The 25,508-nt window shown below is 46.0% G+C and overlaps 1 protein-coding gene across 2 annotated transcripts in view; it reads right to left on the bottom strand.

The window, feature by feature from the left end:
* COL20A1 (collagen type XX alpha 1 chain) overlaps window positions 1-25,508 on the bottom strand; it is a 148,973-nt gene that overhangs the window by 58,096 nt on the left and 65,369 nt on the right. For both annotated transcript variants that reach the window (XM_083618337.1, XM_083618336.1), the window contains exons 19-23: window positions 15,205-15,347; window positions 13,736-13,865; window positions 12,300-12,356; window positions 7,474-7,512; window positions 3,567-3,705 (exon numbers count right to left, since the gene is read on the bottom strand). In XM_083618337.1, coding sequence (XP_083474463.1) covers window positions 3,567-3,705; window positions 7,474-7,512; window positions 12,300-12,356; window positions 13,736-13,865; window positions 15,205-15,347 — 508 coding nt within the window. The remainder of the gene's footprint in view (window positions 1-3,566; window positions 3,706-7,473; window positions 7,513-12,299; window positions 12,357-13,735; window positions 13,866-15,204; window positions 15,348-25,508) is intronic.

The following is a 25,508-nucleotide window of genomic DNA, read 5'->3' as shown; positions in this document are numbered from 1 at the left end:
GCTAGCTAGGGGTGATGGGAGTTGTAGTTCAACAACATCTGGGGACCCACAGGTTGAGAAAGGCTGTTCTAGTGGGTTATTTCAGCTCTAGGTAGTCTCAGCGGTGAGACCACGATTTCTGTGGTCTTCGGTGGCGGTTTTAGGCCTTGGGTGGAATCCTTTCATCTATCAATTGAATAAGGGGTGTGTGAAGTGGTGACTCACCCCTCCTGCAGCGGCGTTACCAGGGTTCCCCATTAAAAAGGGAGTTGCGAGGGGAGTCACTGGCCAAACACTGAAAAGGCAGTCCCCTCAGCTGCACGGAAAGGGGGGCTAGCTGTGTAAACACACTTTTTGCAGTGCCTCCCTTTGTTCCAATTAACCCTGCCATACCTCAGTGCCCCAGCACGGGGGACTGAGAGGGATACACACCCAGTGCCTAAGCCAAGGTTCCCTACATCTAAAATTGTTAATAAAGTTGTGGCCATTTTAATCCCAAAATACATTGTTGTGTGTAATCATTGCTCTCGGACTGACTCTCAGAGGGGCGGGGGTCTGCAACTGGGCACGCACTGTAAGAAAATACCTTGGTGAATAACATATTAAGGGTGGAGGATGGAGTTTCATGTGGTTGTGGTAAGGGTTAACTCCCTCCTCATATGCCGTGGCCCCAATCCTGATTGCCCCCTCTCCATGGCTGCTGGTTAAACTTAGAAAATTAGACACCCTTAATTTGGACTGTGCAATTGAAATATACTCAGAGTCGCAAAGTGATTTCATGCTCTTTATTCAGCTCATAGTGGTGAGGAGGAATGAATGGAAGTCCCCTCAAGGTATCTGCTTTATATACATTATTTACACAATGGGCTGCACATGATTGGCTAATTCCGGAATTCTACTGTAAGCCAATCAGGTTGTGGATTCACTTCTATCTGGAGCATGATTGGGTGGTTCCTGCCAACCAATCATACTGCTGCATTGTTCTGGGACCAATCAGACTGCTGCCTTTTGGATCCTATTGTTCTAGGACCAATCAGACTGCTGCCTTTTGGATCCTATTGTTCTAGGACCAATCAGACTGCTGCAGTTTGGATCCAATTCAACTCAGTACATAACAGCAATGTAAGTCACAAGGTCATTTGGTTCCATGTCAAGGAGGAAGCCACAGTGCTCTCCTTGCAATGTTTTCCTCCAAAAGTGGGTTGGAAATTTGTTTGCTCCTCCCAAAAGTGACTGCAAGGAGAAGGGGAGTTCTTAGGCATGTCATCAGAAAACTGCACGTGGCAGAGATCCATTTGCCTTATCTGATGGCCGGATAGATGGCTGCTTAACGATACCGCGAGTGTGAGATAGCGAAAGCAGAAGCACTGAGATGAGATATATGCATATCGAATCAGACCCTGCTGATGAAACATCTCCAGTACCTCAGCTCGCTCTGGCAGCATAGCTAAGCGGCTTCCTCAATTTATCCCAAGGCGTTTCAGAAATCAATTTATGGGCCTCTGCACAGAGACGATGCCATGAAAAGCAACAACCTCCTTTGTCCTCTGAAAGAGGTGCTTCAGAAACTCTGAATTTCCACCCGAATCCGCCAGCGTGGGAGCTTCAAACTCCAGTTGCTTTCTTCTGTGCAGCAGAGATCATTTCTGCCAGAAGCCCAGAAACACCTCCACCCAATGATACTAATAATTATCAGGTTGCTTGAGAGTATTCAAAGCAAGGGAAGAACTGTAGCTCAGTGGTAGAGCACCTGATTGGCATGCAAAGGTCTCAGTTTTACATCCCTGGCTTCTGCAAGCAGGGCTGGGTAAGATTCCTGTCTGAAACCCTGGTTACAGACAGTTCTGAGTGACATAGACCATTGGCCTGGTTCAATATCCTATGTTCCTAAGTAAAGCAATTCTTCTTAACAACTCTTTCATTAACCTTGTGTTAGGGCTGCCCTGAATAGTCTTTAATGGCGAACTTCACTTTGAAATTAGCACATTTGACAGAGCCGAACAAATTACCCAAATCAGCACTCACCTTATTGAACATTTGCCCATTTACAAGGTGGTTCAGTGCCACTCATTTTTTTTTTACTTCTCTTCACTGTTTTCTTTCCCTGGCCCCTTCCAATTACTCTGTCTGTGAAAGGTTTTCAGCTTGCCCAGACAGAATGACCTCCCCTCTCCTCCCCTCGGACGTTGTTCGGGGGGGGCGTCCTCCTGACCCCTGCCGGACTCAATTTTTTGGGGGGGGCACAAGGGGAGGAAAGGGGAGACAGCCCTGTTGTGCAAGTGGAAGTCCTTCTGCAGGGTTTCTGCTGACAGTGCTGTTTAATTCCACCCAAAGTCCCTAAAGGTAAAGGTAAAGGTAAAGGGACCCCTGACCATTAGGTCCAGTCGTGACCGACTCTGGGGTTGCGGCGCTAATCCCGCTCTATGGGCCGAGGGAGCTGGCGGTTGTCCACAGACAGCTTCCGGGTCACGTGGCCAGCATGACTAAGCCGCTTCTGGCGAACCAGAGCAGCGCATGGAAACGCCGTTTACCTTCCCACCAGAGCGGTACCTATTTATCTATTTGTACTTCGACGTGCTTTTGAACTGCTAGGTTGGCAGGAGCAGGGACCGAGCAACGGGAGCCCACCCCGTCACAGGGATTCGAACCCCCAACCTTCTGATCGGCAAGTCCTAGGCTCTGTGGTTTAACCCACAGCGCCACCTGCGTCCCTACCCAAAGTCCCGAAGTGACCTGCAAAATTCAAGAGTGTGAGGCCTAACACAAAATCAGAAAAGGAGCAACCCGTTACAATAAAGACCATGAAATCACCCATAAAACAGGCTTAAGAAACAGCAGCCGCAAGTGGTTCTGTCACCCCGCACTGCTAATAATTGACCTTGCAATCAGGCTTCCTAAGCCAGTTTCCCATGTAATATTATTATTATTATTTATTTACATGCCACCTGTCTCAGTGGGTTGCCCCAGCCACTCTGGGCGGTTCCCAACAAAACATTAAAAACACAACAAAACATCATCCATTAAACACTTCCCTGTACAGGGATGCCTTCAGGTGTCTTTAAAAGTCAAATACAGTGGTACCTCGGGTTAAGTACTTAATTCGTTCTGGAGGTCCGTACTTAACCTGAAACTGTTCTTAACCTGAAGCACCACTTTAGCTAATGGGGCCTCCTGCTGCTGCTGCACCTCCAGAGCACGATTTCTGTTCTCATCCTGAAGCAAAGTTCTTAACCTGAAGCACTATTTCTGGGTTAGCAGAGTCTGTAACCTGAAGTGTATGTAACCTGAAGCGTATGTAACCCGAGGTACCACTGTAGTTCTTTATCTCCTTGACATCTGAAGGGAGGGCATTCCACAGGGCAGGCACCACCACCAAGAAGGCCCTCTGCCTTGTTCCCTGTAACTTCACTTCTTGCAGTGAGGGAACCGCCAGAAGGCCCTCGGAGCTGGAACCGAGTGTCCAGGCTGAACTATGGGACTAGAGATGCTCCTTCAAGTATACAGGGCCAAGGCCATTCAGGGCTTTGAAGGTCAGCACCAACACTTTGAATTGCACTCAGAAATGTACTGGGAGCCATACACTTTACCTTGTCTTCCGGGTCAGCTGGATATCCCTGAAAAGAGTGTAAGTGTGGATTCCTAGGAAGATGTAGGGTTCCATAGCAACTCCTTTGATGGAGGCGTACTCCTTTTCCATCAATCCAAACACCTCCATCATATCATAACCTGGAGAAAACAGAGAACCAGGAATATAGTGGAATGCCTTGTCTGTACTAAAAGCAGCAATCGCCACAAAGGAGGTGAGGAGCGAGGGGCTGGAGATCAGGTCCATAGCAAATGTGGGATTTGAATCCAGAGCTCCCAGATCCAACCCCAGTTCTTAGAATATGGGACTCCATCAGCTCTTGGACAAGGTGGGTTGTTCCAATGGGTGGGTATGTGTGAAGTTTGGGTGAACCAGCCATAAAGATTTGCCCAGTCGCTCCCAAATAGCATCAGCCTGCGCGTTGTAACGAACAGGCAAGCAAAATCCTGGCAGAAAATTAAACTGCTCTTTTCCCATTTTCATGTCTCTCCCCACACACTTTAAACTGCTAAGTGAGGGTTGACCTGAGTTGCATGGCAAATACATATTTTCCCACAAAAAAGAGAAAGGGGGGGACCTCGGAGCTTCCTCCCTCCTCGCCGACTTCTCATTAAAGCTCTGTGAGTCACTTTCTAAAGTCTTTAATGCAAGCAGGCTTTGCAATCAGCAATTCCCTCCCCCCTCCCCAACCCATTCGCTTATCTGAATTTATGGAAAGCTGAGGCCAGGGTGCGGGCAGGAGGAAGGAACAACTGGAAAGGAGATAATTATATAAATAGTAAAGGGGACGCATAAAAAGAAGGGAAGGAGGGTTTTTAATCAATATCCTGCCTCCATCAGGTTCATCTCCTCATAACCTAGTTCTAAGTTTTATCTATCGAGATGGCAGTATGTAGTATGGGGACTAAAATTTGCAAAAGACCCCGGCGTTGAAATCTTCTCATCTCAATTAAAGTTTGCACTAAATGTTAATAATGTTATCAAGGGAAAGTTGAAGCCACAGCTGTAGACCATATATAGCTATATGCGGTTGGTATCAAGAGGAATAGGTCAAAGGAGCGCAGCTGAGGCACCAAGCAATTCTGCTTGTGAAATCCTTTCAACTGCAGAGGAATATTTGTAAAAGAAATATTCCCTTGGATTTCTCTGGCGGGATCACATGCTCAGTAATAGGCGTTAGTGCAAAGGCTGAGCCAAACATTTTCAAGCAAACGTTTTTGAAGCCATCAGGACAGGGCGGGACAACAGATGGCAAAATATTTCCAGAAATAACCCCCCACCACACAAGGGTATCCTTTTCCATTCTAGTTTGCTGCTCTTTGTAGCTCCCAATTAGTTGCAGTTTGCAAAACAGCACTTATTCTCCCTAATAACGGCAATGTCGTCACACAACCAATCAGTTTGGGCTACGGAATGTCACAGCAGGCAGATAAAGCCAATGCGGAGCAAGGGCAACTCACTCTCTTTCTCTCTAGCTAAATCTGCCTGCACAAATCCGTGCTCAAATGGAGAGAAACGTTAATGCCAAAGACCTGAGCCCTATATCTGAGACCTCCGTGGAAATATGGTGGTCCAGTGGTAGCTGTGTGAGGGGAAGAGTGGAGCTGTGCTCAGAGGTCCTGCCTCCTCCATTTTGTCACTGCCAGCCCCAGTGGAGAAGAAAGTATTTGTTGCATGACACCCCAGTATGAAGCGGGGAGCCAATTCCATGTGTTTAGATTTCTTCACTGCATGGGCATCAGAGGGTGAGGTCAGCATAGAACATGGTGACTAGGCAAGGATAGTGTCATGAACACTTCTGCCCAAGGTATAAGAGCACGATATGAGTTAAGAAGCAGCCAACAAGAGAGAGACTCGCATTCTTCCCAGGCAGCTGTAAACAGTCGTATCTCAACTCCGCCTTGCTTTGAGAATGACAGGAATGCAGAGAGTGTGCTAGAGAGAAACCAACTCTCTCAGGAAACACAGGCAGTTTCGGAAGGCGAGAGGGAGAGCAGTTCCTCACCTGAAGGGGAGTTTAGTTCGCCCAAGGAGCAGACATATGGGAAAGGTCTTAGATAGAAAACAAAGCCAGAAATGGAAGGGTCATAGGTTCAGGATATTCTGCCAGACTCGGAAGCACTCCTCAGAAGGGTCAACTGATTCATAAGCATTGGACGTACAGTTAGGCGTCCGAGGCTCATTGTTTGTATTGCAATAAATCTCCCAGCTAATTACGACTTGTGTGCTGTGTTATCAAGACAGAAGACTGGGCTCCTGACAGATAGCAAGCATGGTCCTGCTCTTCCACTCATGCTGCTAGGGCTTGGGTGTAGCCTCCAGCTATTAAAAGTGGGGTTGGTGCCACCCTGAATGGGCCACCTGCAAAGTCCTGCCCTTGGTGGCGGGGGCAAACCCACTGCTTCCCTGAGAAGTGGTGCATAACTCAGGCCACTGGCCAACAGTAAGGTAAAGGTAAAGGGACCCCTGACCATTAGGTCCAGTTGTGACCGACTCTGGGGTTGCGGTGCTCATCTCGCTCTATGGGCAGAGGGAGCCGGCGGTTGTCCGCAGACAGCTTCCGGGTCATGTGGCCAGCATGACTAAGCCACTTCTGGTGAACCAGAGCAGCGCACGGAAACGCCGTTTACCTTCCCGCCGGAGCGGTTCCTATTTATCTACTAGCACTTTGACGTGCTTTCAAACTGCTAGGTTGGCAGGAGCAGGGACTGAGCAACGGGAGCTCACCCCGTTGCGGGGATTCAAACCGCCGACCTTCTGATCAGCAAGTCCTAGGCTCTGTGGTTTAACCCACAGTGCCACCCGTGTCCCTGTGGCCAACAGTAAAGGTAAAGGTAAAGGTACCCCTGCCCGTATGGGCCAGTCATGTCCGACTCTAGGGTTGTGCGCCCATCTCACTTAAGAGGCCGGGGGCCAGCGCTGTCCGGAGACACTTCCGGGTCACGTGGCCAGCGTGACGAAGCTGCATCTGGCGAGCCAGCACCAACGCAGCACACGGAAACGCCGTTTACCTTCCCGCTATAAAGCGGTACCTATTTATCTACTTGCACTTTGATGTGCTTTCGAACTGCTAGGTGGGCAGGAGCAGGGACTGAGCAACGGGAGCTCAACCCGTCGCGGGGATTCAAACCACTGACCTTCTGATCAGCAAGTCCTAGGCTCTGTGGTTTAACCCACAGTGCTACCCGTGTCCCTGTGGCCAACAGTAAAGGTAAAGGTAAAGGTACCCCTGCCCGTATGGGCCAGTCATGTCCGACTCTAGGGTTGTGCGCCCATCTCACTTAAGAGGCCGGGGGCCAGCGCTGTCTGGAGACACTTCCGGGTCACGTGGCCAGCGTGACGAAGCTGCATCTGGCGAGCCAGCACCAACGCAGCACACGGAAACGCCGTTTACCTTCCCGCTATAAAGCGGTACCTATTTATCTACTTGCACTTTGATGTGCTTTCGAACTGCTAGGTGGGCAGGAGCAGGGACTGAGCAACGGGAGCTCAACCTGTCGCGGGGATTCAAACCACCGACCTTCTGATCAGCAAGTCCTAGGCTCTGTGGTTTAACCCACAGCGCCACCTGCGTCCCGTGGCCAACAGTACTGAACCCCAATTCTAAGGCTTAACCAAAGGCCATTAATTAGGACCTCGTTGTCTAATATAAAGAATTCCAATCAGGTTGTAAGCTTGTGGGCAGGGCCTAATGTCCCTCAGTGGCTATTAACCAGAAGGTTGGTGGTTCGAGCCCACCCATGGATGGCTGTGGGTGGGATCCCTGCATTGCAGGGGGTTGGATGATGTTTCCAGCACCCGCTTGTATCTGTTATACAGCACCTAGATCTTTGAGACACTGCATAACCAAGAGAGGAAGGCTCTCTCTTTTTTTTTTTGCAAAAACAAGGAAGAAACTGGCAGCTTACCTTGCAGAGAACCTTCCATGGAGTCCAGGACAGGGCAGTCTTCAGAATGACATGGAACAGGTGGAAAGGAAGAGACATGAAAGGAAGCATGGATATATTCATTAACCTGAAGGAGAACAACACAAAGGGCTCTGGAGCCTGTTGAATCAGCACATTAGTTCCAGCATGCTATTCTTACAATGGCCAACCAGATGATGATCAAAGGTCTGCAAGCAGGACTTGAGGAGAAGAGCATCCTCTCCTTTTGTGGTTTCCAGCAACTAGTATTTGGACGCATTATTGCCCTGAACTGCAGAGGTGGCCAGCAGTCATTGATAATCTTCTCCTCCACCCATTTGCCCAATCTCCTTTTTAAAGGCATCCAAGTTGGTTGTTATGGCTGTCTCTTGTGGGAGCGAGTTCTGCAGTTTCATTACATGCTGCATGTAGAAGTCCTTTCCTTTCTCTGCCCCAAAACTTCCAGCACCCTTCTTCATTGGATGAATAATTTCACACATTTCAAAGGGCCAACCTGGCTTTGAATTTGCATACAGTCAAACCTGCTTTACAGTGATTGGAACCTATAGCCCAGCCTTACCCAACTTTTAGAAGACATCTGAAGGCAGCCCTGTTTATGGAAGTTTTTTAATGCTTGATGTTTCATTGTATTTTAAATATTTTGTTGGAAGCCACCCAGAGTAGCTGGGGAAACCGAGCCAGATGAGTGGTGTATAAATAATTTTATTATTATTATTATTATTATTATTATTATTATTATTATTATTATTATTATTACTTCCTGCCTTCCAGATGTTGATGGACTATCTGCCATCTCTACCCACCGCCCTGTGACTATTGACCATGCTGACTGTGTCTGATGGAGTTCCAACAACAGTCAGAAGGAACCAGTCTGCGTGTGGCTGATGCAGCCTAATATGGTCTACTCTGACTGGCAGAGGCTCTCCGGCAGGTGTGGAGCCCAGAAAATGAAAGGTAAAACTTGCATATGATGCTCTGCCCACAGGCATGTGGACCTCAGAAGGTTGCTCTGAAAGGAATGTGGCCTTCAGACAGAAAGCAAGACCCCTAGACAGCATTTTGTTGTTGATTATGTTGCTCTGTGGCCTCGATGTCCAATATCCTAGTCTTCAAACTGGGGGCCAATCCACTGCACATTATTTATTTATTTTTATTTATTTATTTTAAAATAATGTTTTATTAAGTTTAACAATAACAAGATATATCCAGACATAATACAATAAACACACAGAAAAATAAAAAACACAACAATGCAATCTTTCACAAAAAAGAAAAGAACAATCAACACACCACAAATGACATAAATAACATAAGGCAAACACAAATCACTCTTTTCTAGTTATTCATCTTTGATTAACTTGTTTTCCTGACTTCCTCACACCTCGCTTTTTTGTATCCCTCTTTAACAGTTAGCTCAGCAAATTCATATCGTACTGCTTTGTCCTTAAATATTTTACCTCCCAAATTTATAGTTTCCAATTTTTACCTCTTGTTACTAGAACTTCTTCTTTTTATTTCAATATCATCCACATTCATACATTTTACAGTGCTTCTGTAAATAAATTTTAAATTTCCTCCAATCTTCTTCCACCAACTCTTCTCCCTGGTCTCGGATTCTGCCAGTCATCTCAGCCATTTCCATATAGTCAATTACTTGCATCTGCCATTCTTCCAAGGTGGGTTTATTTTATTTTATTTTTAAAAAAATGTTGTTAAATAGAACATTTGAATGGGACAAACAGGTTTGGAAATGCCTGCATCGTTCAAGTCCACTCATCACTTTGCTAGGGCTGGCTGCAAAATTGTCTTGACTTCCAGCTGCCTTGGAGAATGGCGATTTCTAATCCTTATTATCCCGTGCCTGCTGTTCTCCCCACCACGAGGGTGCCTTTATTTCCCCTCCCCCTTGCTTGTCAAAACCTTTTCATTTTGATGAAAGGTGAATTACTGCAATCACAGTAAAATGTTGCACTCAATTCCAGCCATGCAAGTTGGGGGGTTTTCGTTTCATTTCTTATTTATTCCCTGCTACAGTTTTCTGTTTTTCCAGACTGTATTCTGTAAAGTGCAGCTTTCACCTTGCAGTTGTTTACCCATACAGACTAAAACGGCTGCCATAAGAATGAATTCAGGAGTAAGTGGGCCATCGCATTATATTAATTGTACGTGGTGAAAAGGAGTGAGCGCTTTTCTCCTTTTGATGCCCATTCAGCCAGCTGCCTTTCGGAAGGCAAAGTGAGTTGTTTTGCAGAAAATAATACAAACAATTTGGCATACGTCTGCAGTTCACCTTTTACAGGAAATCCCCTGCTAAATCCTCTCTCATCCTTTGAGCCAAGGAATCAAAAACTGGGAGCCGCAGCTCATACAAATCAGAGATAAGAGAGGAAGAATCAAAGGCTCTTTGGTGAAGAGTTAGAAAGTGCTCTCCATCTAAATGGGTTGAGTGGGGGAAAAAGACGCCTTCAGAAAGAACCAAGCGCTGCAGTTATTTGCTTCTGTAACAGTCCCAGACAAAGGGGGCAAGCTGGAAGCCGGGGAAATGGAGCATTTGATGGTAAAATGAGAGGTGCCCCTGAAAAGCAAGGACACTCGAGAGGGTGTCGCGTTTTGTGATTGTCTTTCTGAGCATCTGCTTAGGGCATATGATCACTATTACGAAAAGTCTTTCTTACTTTCATAGCACCATCAATCAATGTATCTAGAATGTGGGTAGGCAAACGAAGGCCCGGGGGCTGGATCCGGCCCAATCACCTTCTAAATCCGGCCATGGACGGTCCAGGAATCAGCATGTTTTTACATGAGTGGAATGTGCCCTTTTATTTAAAATGCATCTCTGGATTATTTGTGGGGCATAGGAATTCATTCATTTCCCCCCCCCAAAAAAAATATAGTCCTCCCCCCCAAGGTCTGAGGGACAGTGTATTGCCCCCCTGCTGAAAATGTTTGCTGACCCCTGATCTAGAGTTTTATAGAAGAGGTGTGTGCATGCACACGAAAGCTCATACCAATAACAAACTTAGTTGGTCTCTAAGGTGCTACTGGAAGGAATTTTTTTATAGAAGAGGAGCATTGGAATATAGCAAGCTTCTCTCCCCCCCGCCCCCCATATTGTCTACACCAGGCAAGTCCAACTTCAAGTAGGCTGTGATCTACGATCCAATATAACAGGCACGTCCAACAGGTAGATCATGATCTACTGGTAGATCACTGAACGTTTGTGGTAGATCAGTGGTAGATCAGTGGCTCCCCTCAAACAAGCTCAACATTTTTGCCCTGCACCCCCCAAAAACGGGGCTTACCTCCTCCCTCAACAAAATTTTACCTGAACCCAAAAAAAGGGGGTAGATCACTGCCAGTTTTTAACTCTGTGAGTAGATTGCAGTCTCTTGGGAGTTGGCAACATGCAATATAAAAACTGGCAGTGATCTAGCACCCAGGGATGGATCCAGGGTGCCGTGGCAGGGATGGGTGCAGGGTGGGCAAGTGCTGGCTGCTTCCCCCAGGGGGCAGGGATGAGTGCAAGGTGGGAGGCAGGGATGGGTGCTTCCTAGGACATGGCAGGGATGGGTACAGGGTGGACGGGCACACACTGACAGGGCTGGGGTGGGTGTGCGTGCAGAGTCAATACAGTCCCTCCTGCGAGAGGAGCTCAGGACAAGGTGTGGCTGCTCAGGCACGTCTCCAGAGGAGGGTGGCGATCGACCAGAATTCATCCCAGGATCGGGAGGTTGATCGCGATCGATGTATTGGACATGTCTGATCTACTCTGACTGGCAGCAGCTGCCCACAGTTTCAGGCAGGGATCTTTCCCTGGTCTACATAGAGGTGCTGGGCATTGCATCGCATCATTTCATCCATGCAAGCATTTCAGCTTTCTGGGCCGAACAATTTCCCCCCTACTCCCCCTGCCATCTATGGGTTTGTGGGATTCTCCCAAGCCAATCTGAGGAGGTGGGGACATGCTGGAGAAGTCTGTGAAGATGGGTTTGGCATGCACCTGCCTGCCGCCCAAGGAATCTAATTCCGAGGAGCGTCAAAACCAAAACCCACAACCCACCCTTTCTATGACATTGCTTGGCCCCAATTTGCTGCTGTATTCCATTTCCATTCTTCACTGCAGTTCCCTGATAAACACCCAACCGAAACCTTTGCAGTCTCCAAAGGAGTTTCAAAAACCCTTTCCCACAACATTTGTATTTTACAATTTATTCCTTGGCAGATTATTGTTGTTGTGGTTTTTAAAAAATAAATAAATAGCCCTGTTTGCTCAACACTTGCTACAAGTCCTCTTGCTATCGTGTTTTATAGCCAGTCATTTGAGGAGACACCCGTGACAAACTCACTTACATTAATAACACAATTTACAGAGGAGTTGAATTAATTGAAAGGATTTCTGAAGCACATTCATAGCTTCCCTATTCTGCCAAGGGCACAGAAATAAATATCCTCTCGCTGAATAATGCCAGGCATTTGTTGAAAATAACTCTACACCTTGTGAATTTGCATTTGTTTCACCTTGGATATGCATTTGGGAGAGAGGGAGGGAGGGACCCATTCGTGGCTTAAAGAGCTCCAGGAAAATTGTGCGAATGATGCCAGGAAAGGGATGAGGGACTAGAAAGAATATGAAAATCCAGCGATCGTCAAAATATTGGTACTGGATTTTGAAGGCACCCTTCCATCTCCTGTCAAAGTTGCTTGATGTCTGTACCAAACAAAAATAAAACTAGAACGGCACAAAAAAAGAGGGGAAATCATCACGATACAGGTAAAACAGGTAAAATAGCAAAAATAAACTGCCTTACCTTCAGCTTTGAAAGGGTAAGATCCTCTTATTGTGGGCAGTCTGGCCAAAAGAGAAGCTACGGGAAAGATAAGAATAGGTGCTTATGTAGCTCAAGGATGGGGAAGCTCGGGCCTAGGTAAATGTGGCCCTCTGTGCAATGTGCTCTATGTGGGGCTACCTTTGAAGGTGACGCGGAAACTGCAATTAATCCAGAATGTGGCAGCTAGACTGGTGACTGGGGATGGCCACTGAGACCACATGACACCGGTCTTGAAAGACCTACATTGGCTCTCAGTACGTTTCCGAGCACAATTCAAAGTGTTAGTGCTGACCTTTAAAGCCTAAAAGGCCTTAGTTCCGTATACCTGAAGGAGCGTCTCCACCCCATCGTTCAGCCAGGACACTGAGGTCCAGCGCTGAGGGCCTTCTGGCGGTTCCCTCACTGCGAGAAGCCAAGTTGCAGGGAACCAGACAGAGGGCCTTCTCGGTAGTGGCACCTACCCTGTGGAACACCCTCTTGTCATATGTTAAGGAAATAAACAACTATCTGACTTTTGGAAGACATCTGAAGGCAGCCCTGTTTAGGAAAGTTTTTAATGTTTGAATTTTTATAGTGTTTTTAATATTCTGTTGGGAGCTGCCCAGAGTGGTTGGGGAAGCCCAGCCAGATGGGTGGGGTATATACAATGGTACCTCTGGTTGCGAATGGGATCCGTTCCGGAGCCCTGTTCGCAACATGAGCAGAACACAACCCGCGTCTGCGCGTGCGTGGGTTGCTTCTGCACATGCGCATGATGTCATTTTGCGCATGTGTGAGTGTGAAACCCGGAAGTAACCCTTTCCGGTATTTCCAGGTCGCCACGGGCGCAACCTGAAAATGCTCAACCTGAAGCAAACGAAACACGAGGTATGACTGTATAATAAATTATTATTATTATTATTATTATTATTATTATTATTATTATTATTATTATTATTTCTGTCTGGCCCTCAGAAATCTCCACAGGCCACACACCCTCTCTCCAGGCCACGCCACTCACCAGTCCTCCTTTAGGAGGATAAAAGTCAAAGGACAAATTTGCATTTGTTGGTCTGCCCGCTTTTGCACCCATTACTGGCATGTGCTGAGTGCGGAGCCCAGCACAGTGTGGCTTCGTCTCTCACACTCAGGAGGAGCAAGCCATCAAACGGCACTTGGCTTCCTCAGTCCACTCAGCCTCAGCCCCTGCCAGCAAATGTAGAGGGGGCCAAAGACCTCTCTGCTCCCATAGTTCAGCCACGCACTGGGGGAGCACAGAGGAGGGATGATTTCGTCAGCTGGGGAAGGGATGCCCTGCGGGGGAAAGAGCGTGTTGTACCTGTCATCCCAGAGGCCCACACTGCAGCTGGGGCCCCCATGACAACAGCCCTGCAAAGCCTTCCAAAACCTAGGGCTGAGCCCACTGTTTTGCCTACCTGTCTGGCCTATGGTCGATACAGGGTCACTTTCTCCTGTGAGATAGAGTGCGGAAACCGTCACCATGTACAATCGATTAGGAAGCAGTGAGTGGAGAGTGATTGACCTGCTCCTCCCAGAAACTGTTATCTGTGGAAAGCAGAAGCTGCAATTTTTGCAACCCTAACAAAATACTCCATTTCGGGTGATTCAAAAGTCAATGCAAGGAAACATCCTTCGTGCAATTTTTATTTTTTTCATCCAGCAAATTAGTCAGTGATTGGACCCGAGGCCCACAAAATATATGTATCGTTGCAACGGGACATTTAAACTGTGAAGAACTTTTTTAAAAAAAATAAAAATCTCTACCCTATCTGCCGTTATTTCCCTCACCAGTTTTCAGAGGAGCTCAGGACGGTGCGTAACCTTGTCGCACAACAATCCTGAGAGGTAGTTCAAGCTGAGAGAGAACAGCTGACACAAAGTCACCCAGTGAGCGTCAAAATTTATCATAATTAGCTACTCTATCCAAGGTGAGCTGGCACAGCATAGCACTTAGGAAGCCAGACTAGGAATGAGGGGGCCCAGGTCCAAACTGTTAGAATTCCTGCTCCATGATTGCAGTCATGGTGTTGTTGTCTTTCACATGATGGTATATCTTTTGACTCCACAGAGTGGGAAGTGATGAAGACAGGATATTTGTGTTACTGTGTTCCGTGAAGTGGGACTATTGTCCTTTGTTCCTTTTCTCTTTGCTGTCTGATGCTAGAGAGAGAGGGAGCCATGTTGCAGCACTCCATGTGTGTTTATATATAAATAAAGTAGATTAGCCAAAATGCTGAGTTGCTGAGGTCTGTCACGCAAGGTGAGCAAACTCTGCGGATCCCTAAGTGTGCCGATGTCTGTTGCCATCGGTTGCTGTGATGTTTGGGCTGAAGAAAGCTTTTGAAGCTCCCGAATGATCGACCAGGAGGGAGAGAACATGCCAGTTGGGCATGTGTCTCTGCCAGGGTCCTACTCGAGTGTAGGCTGAACTCCTGACACAAATGTCCTCTCAGCCATGAAACTTTCTGGGTGACTTTGGATCAGCCGCAACCTCTCATTTTAATTCATCTTATAGGATTGGTTGTGAGGAGAAAATGGGTTTCCCCTCACCTATTTCTTTCCTCACAGCAACCCTGTAAGATGAATTAAAGTGAGTGGAAGCAAAATCTTTCTATGACTCTTCTTGGGCTTTCGGCTCTGAAACTTAACATATTTGGTTTGTTTGTTTTCAATAAAAAAAATTATTTTCCAAAACAATAAAACTGTTAACGTTTTTAATTTATGTCATCTTTGCATGCTATTCACTGCTGAACTGCTTGTGCGTTTTAGCATAGGCAACTCTGAGTCTTGTGTGGCTGTGGGTCACATCAATCAAGTAAGGAAGTGTCCAACAAGGGAGCCACACCCCATCTCCCCAAGCTTCACCCCCTGCAAAAAAACTTACCGTTTCTTGGTGCTTGCTACCACTCTCGGGAGCATAGCTGAGTCTGTAGTGCTGCACAGCGCCCTCTGGAGGATCCCAGTGGACCTGGAAGCTGCTGGGTGTTTCTGAGTCCACAAAGAGGTTGCTGGGTGGATTCTTGGCAGCTGTGTGAAAAGAAAAGTTGTTGCCATGTTTAATTTCTTTTTAGTCTACTGTCGATTTCAATGGTCTTCTGAATGTTTTTAATTACTTGTTTTTAACTGTTTTTCATTGGTGATTTTAATGTTTCTTGTAAACCACTTTGCCGTTTTATTAAGGGTAGAGATAAAGGATACCTGGACAGTTAAGTCCAGTCAAAGGCGACTATGGGGTTGCGGTGCTCATCTTGCTTTTCAGGCCGAGGGAACCGACGTTTGTCCACAGACAGCTTTCCAGGTCATGTGGCCAGCATGACTAAACCACTTCTGGTGCAATGGGACACTGTGACGAGTGCCAGAGCGCACAGAAACACCGTTTACCTTCCCGCCGGAACGGTACCTATTTATCTACTTGCACTGGTGTGCTTTCAAACTGCTAGGTTGGCAGGAGCTGGGACAGAGCAATGGGAGCTCACCCCGTTGTGTGGATTCAGACCGCCAACATTTTATTACAATCAAGCAGTATATAAATTTTGCTAAAATAAAAGCATGGCTAGAGCACTGAAGAAAATCACTCTTTAACACTCAATTATCAGTTCAAATTGCAAAGTTATCTCAAAATTTTCCTCTGGTGCCTAAAGGGTGTCACTTTCCAAAGGCGGGGGGGGGGGGAGATTCTCCAGCCATCAAGGCACATTACCATGATTATGATAAACTGCAAGAAAACTTCTCCACCAATCATTTCTGATTGTGAGCAAAGGATGAACAATTAGCATCAGTTCCACTTTGCTGCATAGCCTTGTCTGAGACATTACTCCTTTTTTTTAAAAAAAAAATATTGCCTGGTCTTTGGATTCTGCAGGAGATTGTAGTGTTGTTATCCAGACTCATGACTTCTGGGGGGTTTGGGGGGAGCAAATCTGGACACTTCTGGCCTAACTGGATGAAGCTGTCGGCAAAAGCTTCCATTGTGCCTCACTATGCCCCAAAGTTGTTTGCTGTGTAGCTCATTAGAGAACTGTTTGCTTTTCAGCTGCCAGAAAGAAGAGAGAACATCGCAAATTGAGACAGGGGGTTCGGAGGGGGAGAGGCAAAAGTTACCTCTGAGGCTGGGAGTACAGGAGAGAACAAGATCTTTGAGGAGCTTGATTGTTTAGGTGAATGAAGGAAAGCTTCAGCAGAGTCTCTCTGAAAAGGAACTGCTAAGATGAGACGGGAGTCCCAAAAGACGAGTGCAAAACTGTACAGAGTGTGTCCTAAGGCGACATGTATATTTGATCAAAGACAAAGGGGAGAAGCTTAGTAAACAACACGGGGTTCTGTGCAGCCGCACCAGCCTCTTGAGCAATGGAGGAAGAGCCAACCCTCTTATCTTGTTTTACATTCCAGTGCCTACTTTCTAGAAAAAGAGTGCTGGAGTTCAAATGGGGTAAATGCACCCAGAGCACATTATGTCCTGACCCTGGACCAGAATTCCTCAAAAAAGAGAGTCCTCCATCAATTTCAGCTCCTTGGAGAAGATGGAACCATATCCTGGTCCATCCTGCAGGGGTCCACAGATACCAGAGCATGTCTCTCTTGTCCTGAACCCTGAGGAGACACCTCCTGCTACTGGAATCTGATGGTTGATCCATAGTCTCCTTGGGGAATCAAGAGAGTCCCCAAGGAGAGATCTCCACAGGTGGAAGCCCCATTACCTCAAAGGAGCCAACAGCTGCAATGGCCCTTTTAACTGGCCGGGACTCAGGCTTCAGAGGGTGGAGCCTCCTGTCAATCACTACCTAGCCCTCAAATATTTGCAGCAGTCCAGCACCTTGCTAGGGCATCTTGGATGCTTGGCCTTAGCTACAGGAGCATCATTTGTGGTCATGAAACCATCCTATGATCTCTCTCCAAGGTGCTGACTTTGGCTTGGCTCCTCGTGATTTCAGGCTGAATAAGAATTTTGAATGTTCCAAATCTGGAGTTAAATTTGGAAGTTATCTTGGACAGTGGAAACCAGAGGAACAGAATTGGGAGAATTTGTTTCTCCCTAACAGCACTGGGTTGCATTCAACACAGCACTAAGTAGATTTCTCCATCAGTGGTGGGTTTTCTCCTTGTGAAATGGAACTGTGCCCACTTCTCCTACCCCTGTATGACCCCTAAATCTGTTCTGGGTTTCCCCCCAAACTCTTCAGAGCGGATTTGGTGATAGTACAGGGTTTGCATGGTGAGAAATCCCTTTGCTCTAGTGCTATTCCTTGCAAATTCCATGCAAAAATATACGTGAATACCATCCTTTTTCTTGAGCTATGAGAAATAGATAAAGTAATTCCAGTGAGTTGCTAGAGGGTGCATCAAAGTTGGCTCCATAACCAGTTGTATCTTTGAGCTCTCTATGGCAAAGGCTGTTGTTGTTGTTGTTGTAGCACCCCAGTTGAGAAGCCCCTTCTCAGAATTTTACGATGCAGTTCTCTGACCAAGAAACGTTCATAAAAGTATGTATATCGGGGGAAGTATGCAAAAAAGCACACATTTTAGTGGAAATGTGTGCTTTTATGCACACTTACAAACAAATGCATTATATTAGATGAAATAGCTTGAAAAATGCTACCAAATTTTCACAGGGACTTTGGTGTGTATTTTTTAAATAGCAAACTGGTAAAGAAATATGTTGAACTGATGAGGTTTTTTTAAGAGAGAGAGAGAGAGAGAGAGATGGAGAAAAGTTTTGAGTTAATAGATCCACTCATCGTTCTCCATAATACAGAGGACAAACAAGGTCATCCTTGTTGCTGACCAGGGTGCAGCATTTTCCTTGCTAAACCTTTGCCTGTAATGGAAATAGAAATATAAGCGTTCCTTTCCCGCTTCCAGCGGAGCCTGAGGTCATCTTTGAATGTTATACTGAAGCTTTCCATACCTCACGTGGAACCTCATTGATTCCCCTCCTTTTGTTTGCTAGTTCTCTGTTTCACTGAAGCCAAACCAAAGGAATATCGACTATATTTTGCTCTGGGCTATGGCTGCTCTCCAAGCAGCCAAGGAGAGGCAGAAGAGCTTTATGACTGGAGAAGTTGACCTCTCTCTCTCTGTGATGTGAAGCAGACCAAAGGGGATAAGGTCAGCCCTGGAGTAGATAGTTCAAACTCCTGAATCCCCCAAAATTCTAATATATACATAAACTCACAAGATGTATGCCACAATCCTCTGGAAAGGTCTTCTGCAAGTGTCCCAGTTTTCCAGGAGAACTTCTCATAATCTTATCCCTTTTCTAGGGAAGTAGAAGATCATCCTCTTTGCTAGGTATTAAAAACTGGGGCATCCCCTTTCTTCTGTTTGTTTCAAGTTAGGGGGCACAAAAAATAATGGAGAGTAGGTTTTTTTTTAAAAAAGTAGTAGTCATAAAAATGTGGAATCCAAGTAAAAATATGTCATTCAAAGGAAAAGATAGGTGCCTAAGCTATTCTTCTGAACAGAAGCAATTTTATGGGATGCATGCTACCAGTCCCAAATTGCAACCTTTCCTACAGAAGAATAAGATAAAAAAAAAGGTAAAGGATCCCTAGATGGTTAAGTTCAGTCAAAGGTGACTATGGGGTTGCAGCGCTCATCTCGCTTTCAGGTCAAGGGAGCCGCCGTTTGTCCACAGACAGCTTTCTGGCTCATATGGCCAGCATGACTAAACCGCTTCTGGCACAATGGGACATCGTGATGGAAGCCAGAGCGCACAGAAATGCCTTTTACCTTCCCGCTGCAACAGTACCTATTTATCTACTTGCACTGGTGTGCTTTCAAACTGCTAAGCTGGCAGGAGCTGGGACAGAATAACAGGATCGCACCCCTCACGGGGATTCAGACTGCTGACCTTCTGACCGGCAAGCCCAAGAGGCTCAGTGGTTTAGACCACAGCGCCATCTGCACAGAGGAATATGCAAAGGTCACCAAGCTCCTTTGTAGCTAACCTTCTCCCATTCAGGAAAAAGAATGGTGAGAGGGAGCAGAGGTTATTTTCTTCCCCCAAACCAGTAGCCTGTTGTTGTTTAGTTGTTTAGTCGTGTCCGACTCTTTGTGACCCCATGGACCAGAGCACACCAGGCACTCCTGTCTTCCACTGCCTCCCGCAGTTTGGTCAAACTCATGCTGGTAGCTTCAACAACACTGTCCAACCATCTCATCCTCTGTCGTCCCCTTCTCCTTGTGCCCTCCATCTTTCCCAGCATCAGGGTCTTTTCCAGGGAGTCTTCTCTTCTCATGAGGTGGCCAAAGTATTGGAGCCTCAGCTTCAGGATCTGTCCTTCCAGTGAGCACTCAGGGCTGATTTCCTTGAGAATGGATAGGTTTGATCTTCTTGCCGTCCATGGGACTCTCAAGAGTCTCCTCCAGCACCATACCGGTAATTCAAAAGCATCAATTCTTCGGCGATCAGCTTTCTTTATGGCCCAGCTCTCACTTCCATACATCACTACTGGGAAAACCATAGCTTTAACTATACGGACCTTTGTTGGCAAGGTGATGTCTCTGCTTTTTAAGATGCTGTCTAGGTTTTTCATTGCTTTTCTCCCAAGAAGCAGGGGTCTTTTAATTTCGCGGCTGCTGTCACCATCTGCAGTGATCATGGAGCCTAAGAAAGTAAAATCTCTCACTACCTCCATTTCTTCCCCTTCTATTTGCCAGGAGGTGATGGGACCAGTGGCCATGATCTTTGTTTTTTTGATGTTGAGTTTCAAACCATATTTTGTGCTCTTTTCTTTCACCCTTCAAAGGTTCTTTAATTCCTCCTCACTTTCTGCCATCAAGGTTGTGTCATCTGCATATCTGAGGTTGTTGATATTTCTTCCAGCAATCTTAATTCCGGCTAGGGATTCATCCAGCCCAGACTTTCGCATGATGAATTCTGCATATAGGGCAGGTCTTCTCCAGCCTGGTGTCCTCCAGATGTTTTGGACTCCCCCACTGGTGCCTTCCAGATGTTTTGGCCTACAATTCCTGGCATTCTTGACCATTGGCCACGCTGGCTTGGGCTGATAGGAATTGTAGCTCAAAACATCTGGCTGGGTAAGGGTGATCTATGGAGTCTTCAGCTGGAGTGCTCTATTATCCCTGGCCAGTTTTACAGACAGCCTTAATATATAGTGCCATAGTCCTCAGCCCTCACCATGAGGGCATAAGAAAAGCCTTGATGAATCAGACCAAAGGACCATGTATCCCAGCATCACACTGGGCAACCAGATGCCTGTGGGGAGCTTGAAAGCAGGACCTAAGGACAAAGTCCCCTCTTGTGATTCCCAGAAATTGGTATTCATGTTAGAATTCCCCCTCCGTGATTGCAGTAATGGGATCATTGTCTTTCACATGACGGTATATGTTTTGACTCCACAGAGTGGGAAGTGATGGAGACAGGATGTTTGTGTTACTGTGTTCCATGAAGTGGGACTATTGTCCTTTGTTCTTTCTCTTTGCTGTCTGATGCTAGAAAGAGAGGGAGCCATGTTGCAGTGCTCCGTGTGTGTTTATATGTAAATAAAGTAGATTAGCCAAAATGCTGAGCTGCTGAGGTCTGTCACGTAAGGTGCGCAAACTCTGCGGATCCCTAAGTGTGCCAGTGTTGGTTGGCATCGGTCGATGTGATATTCGGTCTGAAGATAGCTTTTGAAGCTCCCAAATGAAGGACCAGGAGGGAGAGAACATGCCAGCCGGGCATGTGTCTCTGCCAGGATCCTACTCGAGTGTAGGCTGAACTCCTGACATACTGTTCAGAGGTCATGATTTCTGTTGGGTCTCACCATCCTACCTCTGTGCCAGCCTCAGCATCATGGGTAGGTAGCAAATATCTGGAAATCCTAGCCTTCAAAATGGTAGATGCATTAATCCAAAAGATGTAAAAACGATAGCTTGACATGCACATTGCAGGACAATGTGGCTTCCACTTTTGTGGAGACACTCGTCTCCTGTGAATGTGTCAAGGAGGAGATGAACAAATCGATCATTTGACAGCAACTGGCATCTGGCCCAATCTGCAGCAGCCCTCGAGACACATCCCAGGAAATCCTAACAAGCTGAGGGAAAGTAAGTGGTGCTCTTGGAGGAGGGATTTGCTCTGAAAGGTCCCGCAGGCCCTGCAGAATCTTGACAACATGGTTTTGACAGGTGGAAAGAAAGGTCAGGGGTTTGAGGCTGCCCAGAAGGGAACAAATGTTCTCTGGCACAAGGGGTGCCATCTGTGCCAGCCGTCTTAAATCTTCCTTGATTAAAAAAGCAAACAAACCCTCCCTCTCCTGCCTTCTCTTTTCAAGAGGGGCTAAGCAACTTTCTCCCTTGGATTCACTGGCAAAACACAGCATCCAAATTTGCGAGCCAGACAGAAGAACCACAAGTCCTCGAGTGAAGTAGACAGTGTGGTGAGCAATAAAAGAGAGAAGATATGGTTGGAGAACGTTTATGGGTGATTATCATCCTTCCTGTTCTTCAATCTTCCATCCACCTTACAGGTACTTTGTAGCCAGGCAACGGGGTCTTTCAAGATTATTAAGATGTGTTCAAAATGCACTGATAGGTTTTTGACTACGGGGATTATATTGTTCTATCTAGTACTGTAGGCTTTTTTAAGAGAGAGAGAGAGAGAGAGAGAGAGAGAAATATTCATTGTTGTGAGATACAGAATAAGGTCAGAGCTAGGCAGATGGAAGGCTAGTTCAACGGATCGCTCTGAACGTTGTGGGACAAAGCAAATAAGAGGCAATCTGGGGGACAGATTCAGGTTCTGATTTTAAAACAAAACTACTGAATTTGAACTTTTCATGCAAGTGGGGACAATCCCCTTGAAATTCACACTGCCCAGAATTTTTGCAGTGTGGTTCTCAAATTGAGCTATGTGTGTAAAATGCATCTGTTACAAGAAAATGTGTGTTGAAATGTGTTGCATTAGAGGGAATTGCTTGCAAAAGAAAATGCATATTAGGAAAGACTGCATACAAAAGTGGGTATGTTAGGAGAGATGTGCAGTAAAATGCTCATGGAGTTCTGTGTTGTTGTTTTTTAAAAAGCTAAGCAATGCAGAAATGTGGAGAACTGAACTTATGTCTAGAAAAAATAGAGAGACCGGAATTGACAGATCCATCCATCCTTAGTTCAGGTCCACCCAGGTCACTCCCAAATATATCCCTTTACTTTCTCCCATATAACAGAAGACTGCCATTGACTTCTGCCATTCACAACCTAGAAACACAAGAAGCTGCCTTATACCAAAGCAGACCATTGAATCCATCTACCTTTCTCTTGATGGAATGGTCTGCACCAGCCTTCTTCACCCTTGTGTTCCCAGAGATGGTTAGACTACCAATCCCATCGTTGGTAACCACTGGTCTAAAGATGATGAGAGTTGTAGTCCCATCAGGGGACTCAAGGATGAAGAACACACTGCGCAGCCCTCCTTGGTTTCCAAAGAGATCTTTTCCCACCCTACCTGAAGATTTGGGTCGGGGGAGTGGGGACAAAGTGTGTTTCTCCACCTCTGAAAGAAACCCTATGGAGGTTAATGTGCCCTACACAGAAATACTTTACAACACACATGCACAGAGCAAGGTCTCTGCAGTATTTAGGCCTTTTTGCACACACAAAACACACAGACACATATATGCTGGGCATTATTTTTCGCTAGTCAATGAATAATTGACAATACCCCGAAATGCACCCAGGATATATCCTCCCACACCTTGATAATTTATTTGCTTGCTGGTTTTAATGTATTCATATCCCATCTTTCTGCTCAGAAGGTCAACATTTCTGCTTAATTATCATAAATGAAACTTTAAAAGTGATGCTAAGACCCCCAACAGCACCATACGTCAAAATCATTATCTTACCACTTTAAACAGTCCTGGCTCCCCCCTCCCCCATCTCCAAAGCATGTGGGATTATTATTTTTTTAATGCATATTTCAGATTGCCCTTTGTAAACCATTAAGCGATCTTCAGTCAAGTAAGCATCATGTTAATATTGTTACATAAATAAAATGCCTTATCCGTTGCCAAGGATTCATCCTTTCTCTTCCACAGCCCCCTGCAACGAATTTAGCTTCAGACTCGAAGAGCAGCTATTCTGTTCCACATCAGAAAGCTAGGCTTTGGACAACCCTCACTTTTATTCAGAAACTTCAGTGAGAAATGTTTTCTCCTGGGACAACCAGGGGAGGGGAAGCCTGCAATACCTTGCCTCCTGCTGAGCTTACAACTCCTGGAATACTTCAACGGTGACCTTTGAAGTTCACCAATTCTTGAGAGAATCTCTTCACCTGTTTTCAAGTGCCTCGCAAACTGAAGTTGATATCACATTTCCCTTTCCTTTCCTTTTTTTTTTTAAAAAAAAACTATCCTTTTCAAAAGGACACAACCCAGAACCTTAGGGAGAGCCCGAAATTATAAGGTCGAGGAAAAGTAAATTGAACAATGGGTGCAAAACAGAAACGTATAGAATATCCCAAGATGCTTAGAGCTTTTGGAAAGAAAAAGGGGTAAAAAACCTCTTTTAGGGCCTGGCAGGGGGTGGGGGAGAATGAGAAACTTAGTTCAGAGAAGCAAAGAATCTTTTGTTGAAAGTTCTCATTTAACAGAAGCAGGCTGCTCAACTAAAAGATTCTTTAGGAATATTTTCATAGCAGTTGGGAAGTGAGTTAGCAGCGCAGAAAACTTCTTGTAGGAGCTTGAGAGAAATGCTTGTTTAGTTAGCACAAGGATTTATCCTTGCATAGTGAAATTTTCACCGAAGAATTGATGCTTTTGAATTATGGTGCTGGAGGAGACTCTTGAGAGTCCCATGGACTGCAAGAAGATCAGACCTCTCCATTCTTAAGGGAATCAGCCCTGAGTGCTCACTGGAAGGACAGATCCTGAAGCTGAGGCTCCAATACTTTGGCCACCTCATGAGAAGAGAAGACTCCCTGGAAAAGACCCTGATGTTGGGAAAGATGGAGGGCACAAGGAGAAGGAGACGACAGAGGATGAGATGGTTGGACAGTGTTCTCGAAGCTACAAACATGAGTCTGACCAAACTGCGGGAGGCAGTGGAAGACAGGAGTGCCTGGCGTGCTCTGGTCCATGGGGTCACGAAGAGTCGGACACGACTAAACGACTAAATGAACCACACCACACCTCCCCAAAATCTGCTCTGCTCTCGATCATATTCACTGGGCTGATTTTCATTCCGGACATGGGACAACACCAGCAATTTCCACTCCTACTTCTGACAGAATTCTGCGGCGCACCTAATTAAAATGTGCAAATTTCATGCAAATCGGTGTCTCCTTTTGTCCGCTTCTTCAATGGTGCGTTTCCTCTTGTTCTGGCAGTGCGCGAGCAGCCGTCCTAATCAGAAATAACCTACCGGTAATAGAGCTTGCTGAGATTTCCCTCCCATCTGATATACTTGGCCCTTCTGGAGTGCTCTGAACACTTTGTTCTACAGAAAACCCTTTGGCCTTGCTAGTGATTGGCAGAGATGATTCACTTGAGTGTTTCCTCCTGAATTATGCTATTCTGAAGATTCCGGGCAAAGTTAATTCTTCTTTAATATGTATTAAAAATATACTATTTTTGCCTGTCTTGATCCATTTTGAGAACTGGAGCCGAAAAGCAGAATCTAGATCAGTAAATATGACTCAAAGCAAAGGGTGCTGGTGCCAGGATAGCTGGTAATCTGAGTCTCAGCTAACTCCCCAAAATGTAAAAAACCTGGCTAAATGAGAGAAATAGAGGGTGGCTATTAAGTAAATGGTGTTCTGCTCACTGCCAGCAAAGCCATTAGTCAGGAAGTATTAATTAAGGGGGGACTTTCAGGGAGGACCCTTTCTAACCTCTCATCCTTTTGTACCAAGCAAGGAGCAGTCTCTACCTTGACACATGGTCTGGCTGGCAACTTCTCTTTCATTTCTGAGAGTGCTGCTTGTGAAGGGTGATTCAGCACTCCAGATAGGTGTGTGTGTGTGTGTGTGTGTGTGTGTGTGTGTGTGTGCTCCCCTGCCTTGAAAGACTGCTGCATCATTGTAAACAAGAAGTCGCCTCTGTCCAAAGACTAATCTGTCAGTGCAAATGCAACACTGAGCCTTGCAGCAAGTGGCAAGCAAGTAGATTTAACAGCTGCATGATCTAAGGTAGGGATAATGAATAGGCTGCTAGGTTCAGGAGTATCCCAGAGCCTGAGATTTCAGGG

The sequence above is a fragment of the Podarcis filfolensis genome, assembly GCF_964270895.1.
Source record: "Podarcis filfolensis genome assembly, chromosome: 6".
Lineage (NCBI taxonomy): Eukaryota > Metazoa > Chordata > Lepidosauria > Squamata > Lacertidae > Podarcis > Podarcis filfolensis.
The sequence above is the reverse complement of the archived record's forward strand: the minus strand, read 5'-3'. Positions and strand labels throughout refer to the sequence as shown.